This window comes from Vulpes vulpes, chromosome 1, assembly GCF_048418805.1.
Source record: "Vulpes vulpes isolate BD-2025 chromosome 1, VulVul3, whole genome shotgun sequence".
In the NCBI taxonomy this organism is placed as follows: Eukaryota; Metazoa; Chordata; class Mammalia; order Carnivora; family Canidae; genus Vulpes; species Vulpes vulpes.
Genome location: NC_132780.1, coordinates 40509102 through 40529477, shown reverse-complemented (window position 1 = coordinate 40529477; position 20376 = coordinate 40509102). Strand labels below are relative to the sequence as shown.

General features: G+C 38.8%; 1 protein-coding gene across 1 annotated transcript in view; it reads left to right on the top strand.

The window, feature by feature from the left end:
• The window catches only part of GNA14 (G protein subunit alpha 14), a 183618-nt gene that overhangs the window by 95393 nt on the left and 67849 nt on the right, over positions 1–20376 (top strand). Inside the window, exon 2 of the mRNA XM_026001514.2 lies at positions 4473–4657. Within this exon, the coding sequence (XP_025857299.1) occupies positions 4473–4657 (185 nt within the window). The remainder of the gene's footprint in view (positions 1–4472; positions 4658–20376) is intronic.

Genomic DNA, 20376 nt, shown 5'->3' with positions numbered 1-20376 from the left:
GTATTTGCTTGGGATAAGGTAGTACTGGACCATGGGTCAATCCATCCTGCTGGGGTAGAACAGAAGAATGCATGGCAGCATCGTAGATTAAAGGAGACTCAGGGACCCCAGGATCTGTAAGAGCAGAGATCTAATGTAATATGGGACTTTGGACCAAGTTCAAACAGTATACAGTTCCCACAGGTCCTCTCTTTATTGTATGGAATTTGGGCAGCATAAGAGTTGAAATGGTGGTTTCAGGGACACCTGGTATGATTGCAATCCTCTAGACAATTCATATCTTATTTTTATGTGATTGACCATAATATAAGACCTATAAAAGGGCACTGTGACTTCTCATATTTGTTCCATTCATACCTGCATTTAGTCATTCTTTGACAGCCAACTATATTTGACAGCCAAATATGCAGTGTTCATGGTACCCAAATACATGACTCTCAAGCTTTACCCTTGCTGGACTAAGTAGTGGGAGATTCACAAACAAGCAATTAGGGGGTATGACTAGGGTGTCCCAGGTGTTAGCTCCAAGGGGTCTGGCTTGACTCTGAGGGGGTAGAGGGGGGAAAAGATTCCTTCAGGGGAGGTGATATCTTTGGTGAACCTGAAGGGTAAGGCACAGGCAGTGTGGCTTCTAGCTCCAGCTCTGAACTGGCACCAACCTTGCCTTTTTTGCTGACTCATAGTCAGTTTGCTCATCTCTGACATAAGAAGAGAGCACCCACCTTTTCTGCCTCCGGAGGTGACATGAGATAGCAATGAGGCCGCTTGTAAGAACACTCACATGTCTGAGGGTTCTTTCTTGAGCCTCGGCAGCGTGTGTTTGCAAAATGATGGCTCTGCCAGTGCCTGTATTGAATGTGTGGCTGTGAACCTCACATTTGTCTTCATTAGACCAGGATACCTAAGTCCTCTTGGTCATGATCCTGACCTTTTTTTCCCTGACAAGAGTCTGTCATTAGTCTGATTGAATAAAGCCCTGTCTTTTGCTAATGGTATGGTTTTGTGGAGGCTACTTAACTTTTCTGATCCCATGTTTCTTTTTCTTTTCTTTCTTTTTTTTTTTTTTAGTTTCAGAGGTAGAATTCAGTGATGCATCAGTTGCATGTAACATCCAGTGCTCATTATATCAAGTGCCCTTCTTAATGCCCACCACTCAGTTACCCCATCCCCCAACCCATCTCACATCCAACAACCCTCAGTTTGTTTCTTAGAGTTCAGCATCTCTTATGGTTTGCCTCCCACTCAATTTTCATCTTGTTTTATTTTCCTTCCATTCCTGAGTGCTCATCTGTTTTGTTTCTTAAATTACACATATGAGTGATATCATGGTATTTGTCTTTCTCTGACTTATTTTACTTAGAATGATATCCTCTAGTTCCATCCATATTATTGCAAATGGCAAGATTTCATTATTTTGGATGGCTGAGTAATATTCCATTGCGTGTGTATATGTGTGTGTGCATATATGTGTGTGTATGCACATCTTCTTCATCCATTCATCTGTTGAGGGACATTTGGTGAGTGCCAGGTTTCTTATCTGTAAAACAAAAGTGATAGTACAAACCTTGTAGGGTAGTTTCGAGAGAGAAAGGAGACAGTCACCATGTGGGAGCTATTTTATACAAACTATTTGAATGGTCATCAATATTGGGAAGGATGTGTAACCCAGAAAGGGTCACAAAGAATCCGGATAAGTCTCCTGCTTGACCACTTTTTGTGGTGGTTCCTGCTGTGGTTGAAGTCATGGTACTTACAGAGCTCACTGGATGGTTGGGAGATTATAACCTACCTTGTCACCCGTACCTGTAGTTGGGTAGGGGAGTTGAGACTGGGTATATTCTTAATTACTATTACATACTCAAAAAATACTGCTATACTATTCAGGTGTTTAAGAGGAAGGAAATCCTGTCACATGCAACATTTTGAAGGAACCTTAAGGACATTATGTGAGTAAAATAACCCAGCCACAGAAAGACAGATACTATGTGATTCTACTTATATGAGATATCTAAAGTAGTCACATTCATAGAGACAGAAAATAGAATGGTGGTCCTTAGGAGCCAGAGCGGGGAGTAAGGGGGAGTTGTTTAATGTGTAAGCAGGAGGAAGAGTTCTGATAATTATATAATAATGTGAATGTACCTAACACTTAAAAATGATGAAGATGGTAAACTATATGTATATTTTGCCACAATTTTAAAAAAGTATTTTAAGAGCTTATTAAGCACATGCCAAGTTTCAGACATTATAGCTGACACAAGGGGAGACAATGTGAGTAAAAACAAACATGGCCCCCGTCTCCCATTATGGAGCTTAGGGACTGGTAGGAGATACGTGTGTGAAATGCAGAATGACTTTAATGGACAGAATTGCAACTAGAACATGTGCTACAATTAGTATCATGAGAGCTTCCAGTCGGGGAACCTAACCTCATTAGGGAGGTCAGACCAAGAGCCAAGGCAAATGGGACCAAAGAAGACTGTTCCAGGAATATGCAGAGCATGAGCAAAGGCAGCGAGAAGGGAGGACATACAAGAAGGCCTGTGTGCCAGAAGGCAGAAGGTAGAAGAAGCACATATGAAAAGAGGCTGGTGAAGACCCAGGGGCCAGACCACACAGGCATGGTCGCCATAGTGAGAAGGTTTGTCTGTCTTCCTGAGTAGACTGGGAAGGTAACTGTTCAGGATTTTGGATGAGGGTGAAGAGATAGACAAAAAGCAGATTTCTATTCTGAAAAGGTCAATCTAAAGGAACATTTTTTTTCTTGCAAGGAAAAATCTTATCAAACACTAACAGTTGTATCTCAACTATCCATGTGGAAAAATTGAACAAGTCTCTAAGTATTTCTCAGGGCCCTTGTGATAGGCCCACCCTGATGTTTACAGGATTCAGGCAAGAGTCTACATAGGGACCCACATCCCGTAAGTCCAAATAGCTATGGGTTATAATCAAACTAACAAACTACTATTAATATGTTCTATCCTCTTACCAATTTGTGTTCTTTTGACGAATATTGAGACAACTTTTTTGCAAAAGCTTTGTTAAAATATACATATTGTACAGTTCACCCATTCAAAGTTACAACTTGAATCATTTTAGTTCTGAGGTAATTTCTCATTAATTTCAGTTTGAAGAAACTTAACCCTGCTGGAGGCATTTCAACCAGAATTGTTACAGAATTCTTTTTTTAAAAATATTTATTTATTCATTCATGAGAGGCAGAGAGAGAGAGAGAGAGAGAGAGAGAAAAGCAGAGACACAGGCAGAGGGAGAAGCAGGCTCCCTGCAGGAGCCTGACATGGGACTTGATCCCGGATCCTGGGATCACGACCTGAGCCGAAGGTAGATGCCCAACTGCTGAGCCACTCAGGTGTGTCCCTGTTACAAAATTCTTAAAGCAATACTGAGAGTTGAAAATGGACCACAAGTATAACAAGTGGTTGTGAATTGGGAGGAGCTCCTGAACTACAAATTGAAGTAGGAGGAGGAGCAAGAATACAAACATAGTAATAGGATGTTATACAATAAATTATCTTTTTTTTATTCAGCTATAATTGACATTATATTAGTTTTAGGTACAATAAATTATCACAGAAAATGTTACAAAAATATTTTAATTTCATCATATAAATCTTTCATTTGCACTATAATTATCATTATCTTTTCAAGCAATATCTCCATCTGATATTAAAGTGAAGTCTTGGCATCATATTTCACATGTTATATCTGGACATCTCTACAGATTTCAGAGCAGTAGGAATGGTTTTATACTGTAAACTGCTCATGAGGTGCTATGTGCAAATTGGAATAGGAGGAAAAACAAGAATACAGACAATTGGCACAACTGAGGATGGTGATTGTTCAGGGATCACTTGTATTTGTGTATCTGAAAGGCAGGAATTGACAGGTGAATCAGACTTTTATCCTACTGTTCAAATGCTCTCTGAGCTCTGCTGCAGCCTCCATCCCCACCACTGCTGTACTGGCAGTGGTGAAACCCTCAAATGTTTGGTGCTTTCAGACACAGTTGCCAATTATCAGAAGGAACTTAGGGCAAGGGATGTTGGGGGAGCAGTTTCCTTGGGCCAAAATGGTGTTAGCTACAAGAGTTGGTGGTTGGAATTACTCTAAGGGACAGAGACATTAATTTACCCCTAATAAAGCCTGTGTGTGTGTGTGTGTGTGTGTGTGTGTGCGTGTGCGCGCGCGCGCGCGCGCGCGCCCATGTGTATATGAGAGAGAGAGAGAGAGAGAGGAAGAATGTGGGAGATACCTCAGGCCTTCTAAATCATAGGTACAAGATAAGGACCTCTCCGCCTGGGGTCTAGGATACTACTACTGGTAGACCCTTCCCAAGTTCACCCAGTCAACCTATTCATCATAATAACAACATTGCCAAGAGGTCCTTTATTTCCCAGTGTACTCCTTTCAAAGACCACTGACTGTATTTTCCTCTTCTTTTGTCTCACTAGGAACTGGTGAAAGTGGCAAAAGCACCTTTATCAAGCAAATGAGAATCATCCATGGGTCTGGTTACAGCGATGAAGATAGAAAGGGGTTCACGAAGCTGGTTTACCAGAACATATTTACCGCCATGCAAGCCATGATCAGAGCCATGGATACCCTGAGGATACAGTATGTGTGTGAACAGAATAAGGTAAAGCACCACAGGGGTGTTGGCCCTACTTGTGGATGCATGTTTTCCTTCTCTAGGTAGCATATGTCTTTGGACAGAAAGATTTACAGTGTTTTGGTCAGAGGCCAAAGAAGCTCTGGAGCTCAAACCCCAGAGGAGTGTGATAAAATTAGCTCTGTAGTCTGTCTTCTGCATGAGTTCCATCATGAGGATATTGTGGTATTCTCTAGTGCCCTGGAATTCAGAAACTCAGGCATTTGGATTGCTTTTTTTAGGTGCTAAGGAAAGGAGGACTTATACGTTGACTCTTACAGCTAAGATACCCCATTAATTTCCCCATTGGCACAGTTGAGATCTTGGGCTTTTCTGAAATTCCCAGTCTTAGGAAAGTGTCGTAAATGCCCTGTAGATCACTCAGAACAATTGGTGGGTTTTCTTTCTTTCTTTTGAAGCTAAGTGATGGTTTAGGAGAGTAATGCTTATGTCCCAACTACTGTTGCACTCTCGTAAAGTACTAGTATAAAGCTGGCATTTCCTTTCCTATCACCATTGGTTATTTAAAATACAATTATGTTTTGGGGGTACCTGGGTGGCTCAGTTAAGTGTCTGCCTTTGCCTCAGGTCATGATTCCCGGGGCCTGGGATTGAGTCCCGTGTGGGGCTCCCTTCTCAGCGGGTAGTCTGCTTCTCCCTCTTCCTCTGGCCTCTACCCAACCTCATGCACTTACTCTCTCTTTCTATGTATATATCAATAAATAAAATTTAAAAATACAATTATGTTTCAAAACATTGGAAAATAATGAAAATAATAATGTGGGAGGAGGCGGCAAATAAAATTTTATACAGTATATTGGAAGGCAAATCCATTGCAAAATAACTATGTCTGAGTTCATTAAGAATCTATATCAGAAATAGTTTATTTAAAACAACTGATACCAAGATATAACATGACATCATGATAAAGAGGAAAATTCTGTCTCAGAGAAGTCTCTTGTGGGTCTACTAAAAATAATTTAGCTGCTAAAATGCCATCATTGCATGGGTTTTAGTGTGGACCCCCAAGGACAACTTTATCATGAACTTGTAGCACTTATATTCATGTATATTTTTAGAAATGATCTACGAAGAGTTTCAAAGCAGTCATTCTACATTTTTTATTATTCAGTGACTAAATTACATAAGAACATAGCATGTGCCCAGTTTTTGACTTATCTTTCCATTGTGTCTACAACCTCATGTTTTTACTATCATTTCCTTACACTTTTGTAGAAATGAAGGCATGTATCTTACTTCAACCTTCAAGAACGTTATGCTGAAAAATATGTGTATGTGGGGGCAGGGTGGGGTGGAGAATTAGCCTTTAGTGCATCTGGTGCCAAGCAATGTAAGAGGTGCATACTGAGCTACTGGGAGAGTCTAGAAGGGACTGTGATGGTTCCATGATACCTTGGTTTTGATACATATATTGTATCTGATTGAAAGTGTACAATTCTGGGGCACTTGGGTGGCTCAGTTGGTTGAGCTGCCCACTCTTGGTTTCCACTCGTGCTCTTTCTTTCTCTCAAATAAATAAATCTTTTTAAAAAGTATATAATTCAGCACCTGGGTGACTCAGTTAAGTGACTGCCTTTGGCTCAGTCACGATCCTAGGGTCTTGGGATCGAGTCCTGCATCAGGCTCCCTTCTCCATGGAAAGCCTGTTTCTCCCTTTCCTTCTGCCTGCTACTCCCCCTGCTTGTGCTCTCTCTTTCTCTTTATCTGTCAATTAAATAAATAAGATCTCAGGAAAAAAAGTATAGAGGACCTGGGTAGCTCAGTGGTTGAGCATTTGCCTTTGGTTCAGGTTGTGATCCCAGGGTCCTGGGATCGAGTCCCACATTGGGCTCCCCACAGGGAGCCTGCTTCTCCTTTTGCCTATGTCTCTGCCTCTCTCTCTCTCTGTGTCTTTCATGAATAAATAAATAAAATCTTTTTTTTTAAAGCGTATAATTCTTTTTTAATCATATGGTTGACCCTTGAACAACACTGGTTTGTTTACCAGGTTCATTTACAAACAGATTTTTTTAATAGAAAGTGTATAGTAATGTAAATGTATTTTCCTTATGGTTTTAACATTTTAAAAAACATTTTCTTTAGCTCCTTTATTGTAAGAATACAGTATATACTATTCTTACTATATATCTACAGTATAGATGTACAAAATATGTGTTAATAGACTATCTTGGCAGTTTTTGAGGAGACAAAAGTTATACAGATTTTTGACTGCACAGGGATAGGCCCCTCAACCCTTGCATTGTTCAAGGGTCTGCTGTATAAAGTATTCTAAAAATTAGATCATCTGTGGAAATTTCAGATTTTTTCAGAAAAGAGGTATGTCAGGAATGTCTTTACAGAGATTTTAGTTAATCTATTTTCTTACATTCTAAAAGGCATTTTGTTTCCCATTCATAGAGGGGTGTTGGGAAAAAGCCTGGAACTTAGGGGATAGACTTGCAAACATCCACTGGGAGGAAGAAGCTCAAATGTACATCAGTTCCACTTATCTTGGCAACAGTTGTTTGAAAAACCCAATCAGATTGAATAATTGGGGTCTCGGGGTTTCTGTTTCATTTTGTTTTCCATCAAGGTCTTCTAGAGGTACTCTGAGTTTATGTTTTAAACAAAAACATTTTTATAGGGTTTGGCATTCCACCACTTTCTCCTTTTCTCTTGGCCTTAATTCTTCTTCAAAGAATTAAGTGGTCTCCACTTGACCACTAATCTGCATTAGTTTCCTAGGGCTGCTGTAACAAAGTACCTCAAACAGAATGGCTTAAATTGAAAATACATTCTTTTCCTAGTTCTAGAAGCTAGAAGGCTGAAGTCAAGGTTGATTGGTTCCAATTACTGTTTCATGCTTCTCTCCTAGCTTCTGGTGGTGCTGGATATCCTTGGAACCCTTTGTCTTATAAACATGTCACTCCAGTCCTTGCTGTCCTCACAGAGAGATCTCTCCTGTATGACTCTATTCTCATGGTATTCCCCTCTTTGCATCCAAACTTCCCTCTTCCTATAAGTACACCAGTAATTGGATTAGAGCCCACCCTCATCCCAAGGATGACCTCATCAGAACTTGATTATACCTACAAAGACCCTATTTTCAAATAAAGTTACTTTTTGAGGTATGAGGCTTGCGTGAATTTTAGGGGGGCATTATTCAACCAGTACAGTCTGCCCTCTGTCTCTCCAAGTCATGTTAATTCTACATACAAAATATATTTGTCCCATTCCAGCAGGAACTCTGTTTCAAATCTAATCCAAAATCTCAACTCAAAAGATTCCAAATCTCATCATTTAAATCATCTAAATCAGGTAAGAGTTTGGATATGGTCTGTGCTGAGGTTACATACCTCCAGTCTCCTCCTCATTTGCTGTATCTGGCTCCCTTCTCAATGCCTTCTTTCTTTTTATTCCAAGTACCTACATTTATGCTTCATAAACTTCCTCTTATCCCTCAAAAAAAATGCCTGGGATGAACCACAGGCTTACGGAGAGGCACAAGAGTGAGTAAAAGGAACACTGGATTAGTTCCCCAAAATCTGGGCTCTGTTCATGGCTCCCCTGTGGGTCTTGGGTAAGACTCAGCAATCTTTTTCTGTAAAGGGCCAGAGAATAAACATTTCTGGCTTTCGGGGCCATATAATCTCTTTTCTGCCCTGATGTCATGGTGCAAAAAAATCTCCCATAGGAGAGGTATCAGTGAATGAGTGGGCTTACTTGGAAACTGTTTGCAAAATGTAAATGCTGTTCTTAACTCACGAGCCATACAAAAACAGGCCTCAAGTGGATTTCATCCACAGGCTGTGGTTGCCCACCCTAGTCCTCTGGGAAGCCATGTAACCTCCCTGGTCTTACATTTCCCCAAATGTTAAATGCAGACAACACATGCTCTGTCTACTTCCTAAGCCAACATGAGCAAAAGAGAGTGCTGTACAGATGAAATGGCACTCAAGAAACATAAGATTACTGGGGCAAGTTCAAAAACCAAAAATGGACTCATTGTTGCTTTTATTACTTGTTTAAGTCATTGTCATCCATTCCTTCTCCATTGTTTGTAGAATAATTTTTTCTATGGGCTAGTCCTGATTCCAAATGTGAAACAGTAACAAAGTGCCATGCTTAGATCATAAGATAATAAAATGATTAGTCTTCATGTATTAAATAATGAGTTTAGGAAGCATGATACAGGTATTCTTTACCAAGAACACGTGTATTGCGTGATGCATATTGCATTGCTTAAAACAAATGGTTAGGAGAGAGGAATAGAACCTGAAATAGCTTTTTGTTTCACAGACATGCAATCCTTTTGTTGCTTATTATTGACCATTCAATTCCATTATCCTGTTTTTTTCAGAGGTGGGAACACTTTCTTCAAAGTATGCAGAAGAGCATTAAGTGATTTGGGGGAGTATTTATGTATGTATGTATTTAAAGTAGGCTCCATGCTCAGTGTGGGGCTGGAATTTATGAACCTGAGATCAATAGTTGGATGCTTTACCCCCTAAACCACCCAGGTACCCCTAGAGGGTCTTATTTAAATGTTAGTGATTTTATTGCTTAGCCAGGTTGTTAAAAAAAACCTTTGCCTATTACTTGATAGGCTGCTTATGAAAGGAAATTTATCAGGAATTTAGTTCAGCAATTTGGTTTGTAACCCACACTTTTTTTCAATTAAGATCTATAGCCTGAGGGCAGCCCCGGTGGCTCAGCGGTTTAGCGCGGCCTTCAGTCCAGGATGTGAATTGAGACCCAGGATTGAGTCCCAGGTCGGGCTCCTTGCATGGAGCCTGCTTCTCCTTCTGCCTCTCTTTCTCTGTGTGTCTCTCATGAATAAATAAATAAAATATTAAAAAAAAAAGATCTATAGCCTGAAATATTATTTTTGTATACCTTGCCTATTTTTTTTAAAAGAAATGATTCATATATGTTTGCTCACTGTGTTGATAAGCCTTAATTTTTGTGAATGTCTCTCAAGAGTGTCGTATGGGCACATAGTAGAAATTTATGACTTCTTGAATAAATATTACAAAGGCAATCACTCAGTGGCAGGGCTCCTAAATTGGAGTCAGCTTATAACTCATGTTTACTAGTGATGATTTCACTGAAGCCTGAAGAGCTTCATTTTTTTTTTTTTTTTTTTTTTGCTATTTGTAGTGTGTCCAATTTGGGAAATTATCATTCTAGGCCTGGCCTGCAGTAAAGGAAATATTTTTTTTATCCTTTTAAAGGTTCTGCAGAATCTGTGTGGATAATGTAAATTAAGCATTTCCCAAGGGCAAAGGACAGCTCTGCCTGACTTCTCAAAAGCCTTTTCGTTCTATAGTCAATGATCCCTGGAAAATGAATGTCTACAGGCTTTTCAGCATCAGACCCCAGCTTCTTCCCTGCCCTCTTGTATATGAAAGCTCTTCACTACACTGGGGTCACCTCATATTTGCATGTAATTATGCACAGCTAATTGCAAGGGCTCATCACACAAACATTTTTAAAAAGTAGAGTTAATAATTAAGCAATAAGAGGACTGTTTTGCCTGCCATTCCACTCCAAGTACCTAATTTATGATTCAGTGTTTCTAAATGTGTGAGCTCTGAAATTCCCTTCCAAAAGCTTCTTATTCTTCCATTGGTTGCTTTTGCTGAATTCCAAGGCATAGTTGAGAGGATGGGCTTGGGCCATCCTGCCAAGAGGGAATTACAGAGTTAGGGGTGGCCTGTTGAATTGACTCAAGGGACCTCTGCTAGTTCTGCAGGTCCTGCATGTGGGTAATGGGATGCCTTTGTCATCAGTTCCTGCAGTGTCTTGAGTTTTGGCACCCACATCCCCCGCTCCTGACTGCTAGGTTTATCACACAAAGGACATTGGAAACCATCATCCTCAGTCTTGGCTGCACATTAGAATCACCTGGGGAGTTTTGCTGCTGCCACCCAAGGTACCACCCCAGGGAGTCAAGGCTAAATATTCCTGGAATGCAGCCTGAGTTTTTAGATCAACTTTTAGAAGCTTCCCCCAGTGCTTCTGATTAGGCAGATTGAGAACCACTGATAAAAGTATCTTACCATTATTTGGAGGTGTGAACACCTCTGAATTCTACTGTCACCCTTTCCATAATGGGGAGGTAGACTGCTGGTAATCTTTTCCATGTGATGACCCAATTAATTTCCACCCAAGGGTAAACTGAATGGCTGTCCTTGAAGATGTTTGTTTTGTTCAGCTGTGTTGGCTTCCTTGTTGACTTTTGTGGTGGGAGCATCTCCAGGTGACAAATTATTTCAGGGCAGGTTCTGTGTTTCCTTTGAGCTTTATGGGGGCCTAGCACAGCCTCATGCCAAGAGCTTCCAGGGATTGGGTGGGGGTCAGAGGAGAAGGAGCTTCATTTTAATCTCTGGAGGTCATGGCAATGGTGCTTTCTATCCTCTCTTTCCTACTGTTGTTTACACAGAAATTATCATTTCTTTTAAAATCAGTAAAGAATCAGGGATCCCTGGGTGGGGCAGCGGTTTGCCTGTGGCTCAGGGCGTGATCCTGGAGACCTGGGATCGAATCCCACGTCGGGCTCTCGGTACATGGAGCCTGCTTCTCCCTCTGCCTATGTCTCTGCCCCTCTCTCTCTCTCTCTCTCTATGTGTGACTATCATAAATAAATAAGAAAAAAAAAATCAGTAAAGAATCAGGGATGCAGGTTAGGTTGATAATCCACCCAAAGTATAGATGCTATCTGTAAGAAAAATTCCTTACAATGTTGTTAAGTGGAGGAAATTACACTAGGAAATTAAATCGTTAAATATTTTTAGTCATCATTAATAGATACTTTTATGTATTGAGATGGCAATTCACTAGGTATACAACTTAAACATCAAATATCCAACTTCACATTAAAGCCCTAAAGTCTAGTATTTATGGGGCAGGATCACAGGACATTACTTTTTTTTTTTTTTTAACACCAAAAGGAGCTTTGATAATGTTTCATATCTGTGTGTATATAACTCTTCCAGCTTCACTTCGTTCTCAGAAGGCAAGGGCCTGAATTTCCAGATAGGTCTATTAAAGACTCACATGAGGAAATCAGGTACAGTTAAGTGGAAATGGTCAACTTAGTGCCACTTTTTATATAAAAGTTTCTCAGGGCTTAAAGTATTTTAAGAACCTCTTATTTTCTAATTTTTAAAACATCTGTTTAAATATATTTTTCAGTCCCGCTTCCTTATTCAGTTTGAAAAGTCAGCTTTTGCATGAGCTTCTGGGAACAGGGAGGCCAATGTTCAGACTTTGGCGATAGCCCAGGGTTGCTGTTTCTTTGGCAAATGTTAAATTCAGTCTCTTTCTTTTTGTGTCCCATTGGATATTAAAAATTGCATGGTACATTTTCCTCCTTACCAAGAACTTGGAGTTCTAGATAGTGTCACAACAACAATAAGTAATTCTCCACCAAAATTCTGGGCTGGAATTTTTCCACTTGTGCCAATGGTTCTCTGATTAATCAGTGTTGACTTTATTGTGAAAATTGCTGTACCTGGAGCTTGAAATGTAAGAGTTTGGAAAACAGGAAAGAATAAGATGGAGCAAGAACTGGGTTTCTCCTTCACCACCATTACAGGTAAAGCTAACCCTACTATCCGTTCCGTTTGGCTTGGAAATTGAGGAAGGTTTGGGGCCAATGAAGAGTAATGAGATTGATTTGACCATTGAAATACTCATTTCTTCCCCCACCTCAAGGCTAGATATGAACCTACCACATCCAAGGAAATACTTTAAAAAATCTGGTGAAAAGGGGGAAATCTCACAAAGTTGCAAAGAATCCAGAGACTAATGTGACCATCAGTCTATTTGAACATATATCCATTTACCCAACATGTGAAATATTTGCCTTGAGTTTTGAATTGCATCCAACTTTGTTATCCTAAAATACAAAGGCCCTCGGTGATGCTAAATCTTGTTAGATCTAAAGTCCTTCACAACTTCTCTTGGTAGAGCTACATCTCATTTTCTGATGGTATAGAGGTGACGGTGTGATGACCCTGCACTCTTCTCAGACCTACCTTCTCTGAACTGAACAGTTAGTTACATCACTGATGCTGATGAAGAAATGCCATAAATATGTGACAAACATAAATTATCCCCTGGGTTTATATTGGAGTCCTGCCAAGGGAGACATGTGTTCTTCTGGATTCTTGAATTTATTAGGCATAGATTTTCTTTTTAACTGATTATTAAGCTCTGCAATATTACCCTAGGCAAAACATTCTAGAAAGCATCATTTCTGTATTAAAAGCTTTTATTAAAAAATAATAATAATAAAAAAAAAGCTTTTATTGAGGGTGGGGGAAACTCAAATAGGATACAATAATGAATCCAACAGAAACGTATTATTAATAGGTTGTGTTTGTGTGCATGCAGGTACATAGGTGTGTTTACAAACAAACATAATTTTAGAGTAAAAACCATGTTTGTTATAAGCCAGAACAGTTGGCTTTTTTTTTTTTTTTCCATTGACATTTTCTTTTGGAAGCTCAGATATTTTCAGGGAGCTTTGAGACATTGCATGTCATGTACTTCATCTTAATTACTAACACAAAACTCTGTTGGGTTTAATTAAAAAATGATCTAAAGTAGTCTAAAGTAGTTTCACATCATTGCTATTACTTTGTATTTTGCCTAAATCAAATCTTAAAATAAAGATATACGTGTATTTAACTTGGCCATTTACAGTATCTGGTTAGGAAATTGTTTGCTTTTGTATGTGAGCGTATGATTTACAAAGGTTAGAAAGATGAGTTTTTAGAAATCTAGAAAAACCAACTTCTAATTTTTTAATCACTTAAGTAATTTGTGGTTAGTCGCAAAAAGGTTGAAGATGATCAGAATGATGTTGATTATATTTTGGGTGCCTCTGTATTCCCTCCCTTTCTTTTATATTGAGAGTAAGGGAAGTGGTTGGATGATGGCACATGTGGGAGACCATTGTGGTTGAGTAGTGGCCATCCTCTTCATAGGGCCCTGAACTCCTGTCCCCTCCCATTGTATCTCTGCTTTGTGTTTTTCATGGATTTCTTCCTGTTGAGTTGTGTGGAGGCTTCACTTTAGGGTTTATCATCATTGTGGTCATTATGATTTTAATCAGTTGTTGTGTAGAGCCCTAACAATGTTAATAATTACCTCAAACAAGAAAGTCTTCTTTCCAAGGTCAAGTTAGCTCCTGACATACTGGAATTAGACAATAGCTGACATAAAATTGAATTCCTACCCTCCCTGTCATTTACATCCTTCATAGCCTTGGGCAGATCACCAGAGCTCTTAATGTTTTTCTTTCTTTAGCTGAGAGCAAGGTTGGCTCCTGATGATAATAGAAAATGTAAAGAGGTGGGTAATCTACCTTCAAAAGCAAAAAATCAAAAACAAACAAAAGCAAAAAATCGTATTCTGCAGTGTCTTGAATACATTACTTTTTTCACCAAAATTAAAAAGAAGTTATTACTTTATTAACTTCCTAGTTAATAAGACTACATCAAAGTACAATCATTTTTATTGAGGTGTAGTTAACATACAGTGTTATATTAGTTTCAGGTATATAATGTTTCAACAATTCTATACATTACTCAGTGTTCATCTAGTGTACTCTTAATCCCCTTTATCAATTTCACCCATCCCCCCACCTACCTCCCTCTGGCAACTACCATTTCTCTGTGTTTGAGTCTGTTTTCCTGTTTTTTAAAAAACATTTTTTTTAAAGATTTTATTTATTTATTCATGAGTTACACAGAGCAGGGGAGTGCAGAGACACAGGCAGAGGGAGAAGCAGGCTCCATTCAGGGAGCCCAAAGTGGGACTTGATCCCAAGTCTCCAGGATCATGCCCTGGGCTGCAGGCAGTGCTAACCCACTGCGCCACCAGAGCTGCCCAGTTTTTAAAGATTTTTTCCTTAAATTCCACATAAAAGAAAAGTCATAAGGTATCTGTCTTTTGCTGAATGACTTATTTCACTTAGCATTATACCTTCTAGGTATCATCATGGTTTCAATGTGCATTTCCCTGGTGCTTGGTGATGTTGAGCATCTTTTTCGGTGTCTGTTGGCCATCTATATATCTTCTTTAGAAAAATGTCTATTCATGTCCTCTGCCCATCTTTAATAGAATTATTTGGGAATTCTTTGGTGTTGAGTTGTATAATTTCTTTATATATTTCGGATGTCAACCGTTTATCAGATACATCATTTAAGAATATCTTCTCCCATTCAGTAAGTTGCTTTTCTGTATTGTTAGTGATTCCTTTGCTGTGTGGGAGCTTTTTATTTTAATATAGTTCCAGTAGTTTAATTTTTTCTTTCTTCTAAATCCCTTCTTTGATAGGGATTTTTTTCTTCTTCTGGTTCAATTTTGCATTTGTTTGCCTTGCCAGAGAAGACATATCTAGAAAAATGTGATGGCTGATGTCAAAGAGATTACTGCCTATATTTTTTTCTAGGATTTTTATGATTTTAGGTCTCACATTTAGGCTTTGAAACCATTTTGAGTTTATTTTTGTGTATGGCATTGTGTATGGCTCAATTTCTTTTTTTTTACATTAGGAGTTCAGTTTCCCCAGCACCATGTGTTGAAAAGATCATCTTTTCCTGAAGTGTACATTTTTGGATTCCTTGTCATAGATAAATTGACCAAATAAACATGGGTTTATTTCTGGGGTCTCTATTTTGTTCACTTGATCTATGTGTCTACTTTGGTGTTAGTAACATACTGTTTTGATTACTATGGCTTTGTAGTATATTTTGAAATCTAGGATTGGGACAACCTCCAGCTTTGTTCTTTTTCAAGATTGCTTTGGCTTTTTGGGGTCTTTTGTGATTCCATACAAATTGTAGGATTATTTGTTCTAGTTCAGAGGAAAATGTTGGTATTTTGCTAGGGATTACATTAAATCTGTAGATTGCTTTGGTTAGTATGGACATTTCAGCAGTATGGGCTCTTCCAATCCATGAGCATGGGATGTCTTTCCATTTGGTTTACATTATCTTCAATTTCTTTCATCAGTGTTTCATAGTTTTCAGAGTACAGGTCTTTCGCCCCCTTGGTTAAGTTTATTCCTAGGTATTTTTTTTCTTTTTGGTGTAGTTATAAATAGGATTGTTTTCCTACCTTTTCTTTCTGCTACTTCATTATTATCGTTTAGAAATGCAATTGATTTCTGTATATTCATTTTGTGTCCTGTAGCTATCCTGAATTCATTTATCAGTGCTAGTAGTATTTTGGTGGAGCTATTGGGTTTTCTATACATATTAGTATGTCATCTGCAAATACTGCTTTCTTACCAGTTTGGATGCATTTTATTTTTTGTCTGATTGCTATGGCTAGGATTTCTTAGTAATCCATTGACTAAAAGTGGTAAGAGTAGACATTCTTGTCCTGTTGCTAATCTTAGGGGAAAAGCTCTCAGTTTTTTGTCATTAAGTATGATGTTAGTTGTAGATTTTTCATATATGGCCATATATTATATTGAGGTATGGTCCTTTGAATCCAACTTCTTTGAGAGTTTTTATCTTGAATGGATGTTGTACTTTGTCAAATGCTTATTTTTTCCTGATTCAGTTTTGGAAGGTTAGCTGTTTTTAGAAATGTATCCATTTCTTCTAGATTGTCCAATTTGTTGGCATATAACAAATGTTTCATAATATTCTCTTATAATCCTTTGTATTTCTGTGGTGCCGGTTGTTATTTCTCCTCCTTCGTTTCTGTTTTTATTTGCATTTTCACTGAAGTACATTGTTTGTATATCAACACAGGCTGTTTTATTTAATATAATACAGGAGGTTTTTTTTTTTTTTCAGATAAAAAGTACAGAAAGACACATATACCAGACTTAAAATGAAAAATCCATATTCCAGAATGTGTGTGGTTTGCAGATAAATAGATGATAGATCACTCAATCGATCGATCGATAGATAATACCAATTTTAGGTCTTTAATCCTTATTTTTGAAAAAAATGAAATGAATGAATGAGTGACCCTCCTTCCTGCACCTGCTGGCATCCACATGTTCAGCCCTATCACTGTGAGAATAAACCTCTGTGGACAAGATCATTCCTCACAGAAATTGTCGATCAGAAAGGCAGAAGTATGAAGCAGAATCCATGTAATGTCTTTCAAGTTGCTTGATTCTTTAAAAAAAAAAATTTTTTTTTAATGACAAACTTAAAGGATTGGAGAAAGTATCTTTCATAACAGATGACACTAATTCTGGTGATTTCTTGACTCCCTCACTCAAAGAGAAAGGTCCAGGCTGGAACAGGTTCTGGTTGTCCATATGGCTAAGAATCCCCGGACAATGGGCTTCATTTTAAAAGAAACCAAGGGGTTGTTTTTTTTTTTTTTTTTTTTTTTTTAATTATGCCCTCTACCTTTTATCTACAAGGGACAGGTCATCATTACTGTAGTTAGAGTGGTTTGGTTTTCTTTTCTTTTCTTTTCTTTCTTTCTTTCTTTCTTTCTTTCTTTCTTTCTTTCTTTCTTTCTTTTTTTCCTTCCTTCTTTCTTTTCTTTTCTTTTCTTTTCTTTTCTTTTCTTTTTTTCTTTTCTTTTCTTTTTTCTTTTCTTTTCTTTCCTTTTTTTTGGGCCAGAAATGATTATTGTCACTGTTGTCCTCCCTTAATTTGGTTAAGAAAAACTGCTTATGATAGTTTCTCTTCCTTGCTTCTGAGTGGGTGATATTTCTGCCAGTACACACCAATGTGAATGGCTGGTAATACCTAACAGGCATTTCTACCTGGAAAGCTTAGAAGTAAAGATCTAGCCCACAGCAGTAGTAGGTACTCAATACATATTCATTTTAGGAACTAAACGAATGGCACAAGCTAAAAGAACTCTCTAAATGAAAGTTGGGCCCAAGAGAAGGTAAAATGGACAACTCATTTAGAATCTTAGGGTTTCAAGGATTTAAACGTCTCTGTTTCCCTTGAAATAGGGTCCCCTGAATGAAGATCTCCCAGTGGCCCTTAAGTCCTGGGTGGCTCTGTCATGTTTCCAGGGCATGTGCCGCATGCCTCAAGGAGTACTTCTCTTTCTCCCCATGGTATGAGGCTATTACATGGCTGTCTCTTCCAGCTCACTCTGAGCACCTCAAAGGCAACACTGTATTCATGCCTGTTTCCTCCAGCTCTCAAAGATGGTGACAAAGCAAAACAAAAACCTGATCTTTTAAAATTCCAGGTGAATGGCATCAGAAATCCCAAGTTGTGATGTCATAGATTTAGCATTAAAAAGAAACCAGCAAAATAATACAGACCAGATTTAAAAAAACAAAAACAAACAAACAAAAAAAACCCCAACCAGCATTATGATTCCTGGCAGCAGCAGCATCTCTGCTACTCTGGTACTTTTTCATTCAGCCCCAACCACAGTGAACTCCTTTCCTTTGGCCTCGTATTGACGACATTCCTTCAAGTCCTGGACTTTACAAACACTCTCCCCTATACTTTTCCCTTCTCTCCTTGCCTAGCCAAGTCTTTTTTTGTCCTCCTGCAGAAGGCCCAGGACCATGTCTGTTTATATGCACCTTGGTAGCTCCTGTGTATGACAGGGATGCTGGCCAGTTTGCTAAAACCCTTCCTGCTAATTTCTATAACAAAGGAATCTGCTTTTTTATAATTCCATGCATGTGATCTTAGGGGCACATTCTAGCCTGTCCTGAACTTGACTCTGAGACTTTACAGCCTCATCTGTCCTCCCTAATGGACTGTGATTTCCTACATATCCCATGCCTTTTTTTGCTCATTTTTCCTCCGTCTGTTGGAACATCCTGCTACCAATTCCCTCTGTACTCATAAATAGGTAACTTCATTTATTCATCTTGAATAAGCTATCCAATACTGTAGCAAACTTTGACAACCTTCCTCTTGCAGCTCCCTTGGGTTAGGCTCTCTTTTCCAGTGTACCTATATAATACCTTACATTTACCATATTACATTATAATTCTTTAATTATGCATCTCTTCCATTTCAGAGTAGGGGTTCTTTGAGATTGAGAACCATGTCCTGTTGATCTGTGCATCCCTTTGGGTTCAATAATTGTGAAGTGACATTAAAACCTCATGTGAAGATAATATATCATAAATTCAATGCTGTGTTAGAGCTTTGTCCAAGGGGTGATCTCTACAATTTCCCAGAGGATGACTGAACTCTTCTTTCCTATGATTAATTTTTTGCCTCCTTGCCTTTGGGATTATAATACTGAGCAAAAAGGAACAATCAATGTGGCCATGCTTTTCTTCTTGCAAAGAGATATTGGCTTTTGGAAATACTGCTTCTGATTTGCAGGATAATCAAAAAGCCTTGCACAGTCATTGGACTCCATAATCTAGTGTAAGAAGCTTGGGATTGACCAGAGCAGCTCTTGAAACGTGTTTGGTGAACTGCAGATGTACTCCGCCTGTCAAAGTTAGGTCAGTGGCAATGACTGTTTTCAAGCTGAGTCACCAGGCAGCTGTTTTAGAACCACATAGGGCCAAAAAATGGGGCTGTAAGGAAGAATGACTTGTTTATGAGATACAAGAGAGATTCAGTAAATCATATCCTCTTCATCAAGTTCTAAAGTAATTGAGAAATAAGACAAGTATGGCATCTGGTAACCAAAATATCATGTTAGTGCCAAAGCTGAGAGTAGAGAATGTGGCTCATTACAGGGTCACATGAGATTCCTAATACTGAGCCAGAATGTGGTAGACTCCCCATGAGGTCACCATTAGCTCTGGAAGACCCCAGACTTCACCCCCAAGGTACCCCAGGTTTCTAACAGCACAGAAGAGAGGAAAGGGCAGAGGTCAGGACTAGGACTCAACCCACATGGTATGTCACCTGTGCTATCACACTTATCACAGGCCACCTCCTCTCCTGCTTAGTATGCTCCTGAGGGTGAGGGCTGTATGTACTCCTGGGTGCCAAAATGAGGATGAATCTGTTCCATGCCTTACTGAGAATGTATCATTCTATCCTAAATAGTTCTTCCGTATGGGTACTATCAGTTGCCCCTCTTTAGGGGTATGGAAACTGAGGCTTATGGGAGTTAAATAGTCTCCCCAAGGCTGCACAGGTATTCCATGTCAGAGCTGGAAGCTGAATCCAGGTGGCCTGACTTCACAGGTAAAGCTGTTAACCATGATGCTTCATGCCACTCTACAATAATATAAGACCATGTCTAGTGAGAGATCATTTAAAGGCTTGATTATCAAAGTAGTGAATTATATGAATTGAGGGTTCTCTGTCTCAAAATACCTATTCCTGGCCGCTGTATTAATTTTTTTTCTTTGTGGCTGAGATCTAACTAGCTCATAATGTCAAATTATCTCTCAATATTTACACAAAGGGATCATGCAATTTAGAAAAGGAAATATCAGAATTAGAGCATCCATTGGATAAAGTTTGAGGATTGAAGAGCTTTCTATGAAGTGGATTTGAAACAGCTGCATGGAGAATATTTTTTAAAATTTTAAAATTTTCTTATTAGCTTACAAAAGAAATGTAAACAAGCCAGAAATGACTTCAAAATTGTTTTGCAAACCGAAAGAATCAGAACGTGACAATGACTTTTGAACCAGTGCTGGAGAGTCCAGAAAGATCAAATAAAACCTAAAGAGTATATTCTGATAGTGGTGTGAATGGGATTCATTTTAGCTTTAGGGTTCTGCCTGGATTATATTTCAAGTGCAGTTATAAGTATTA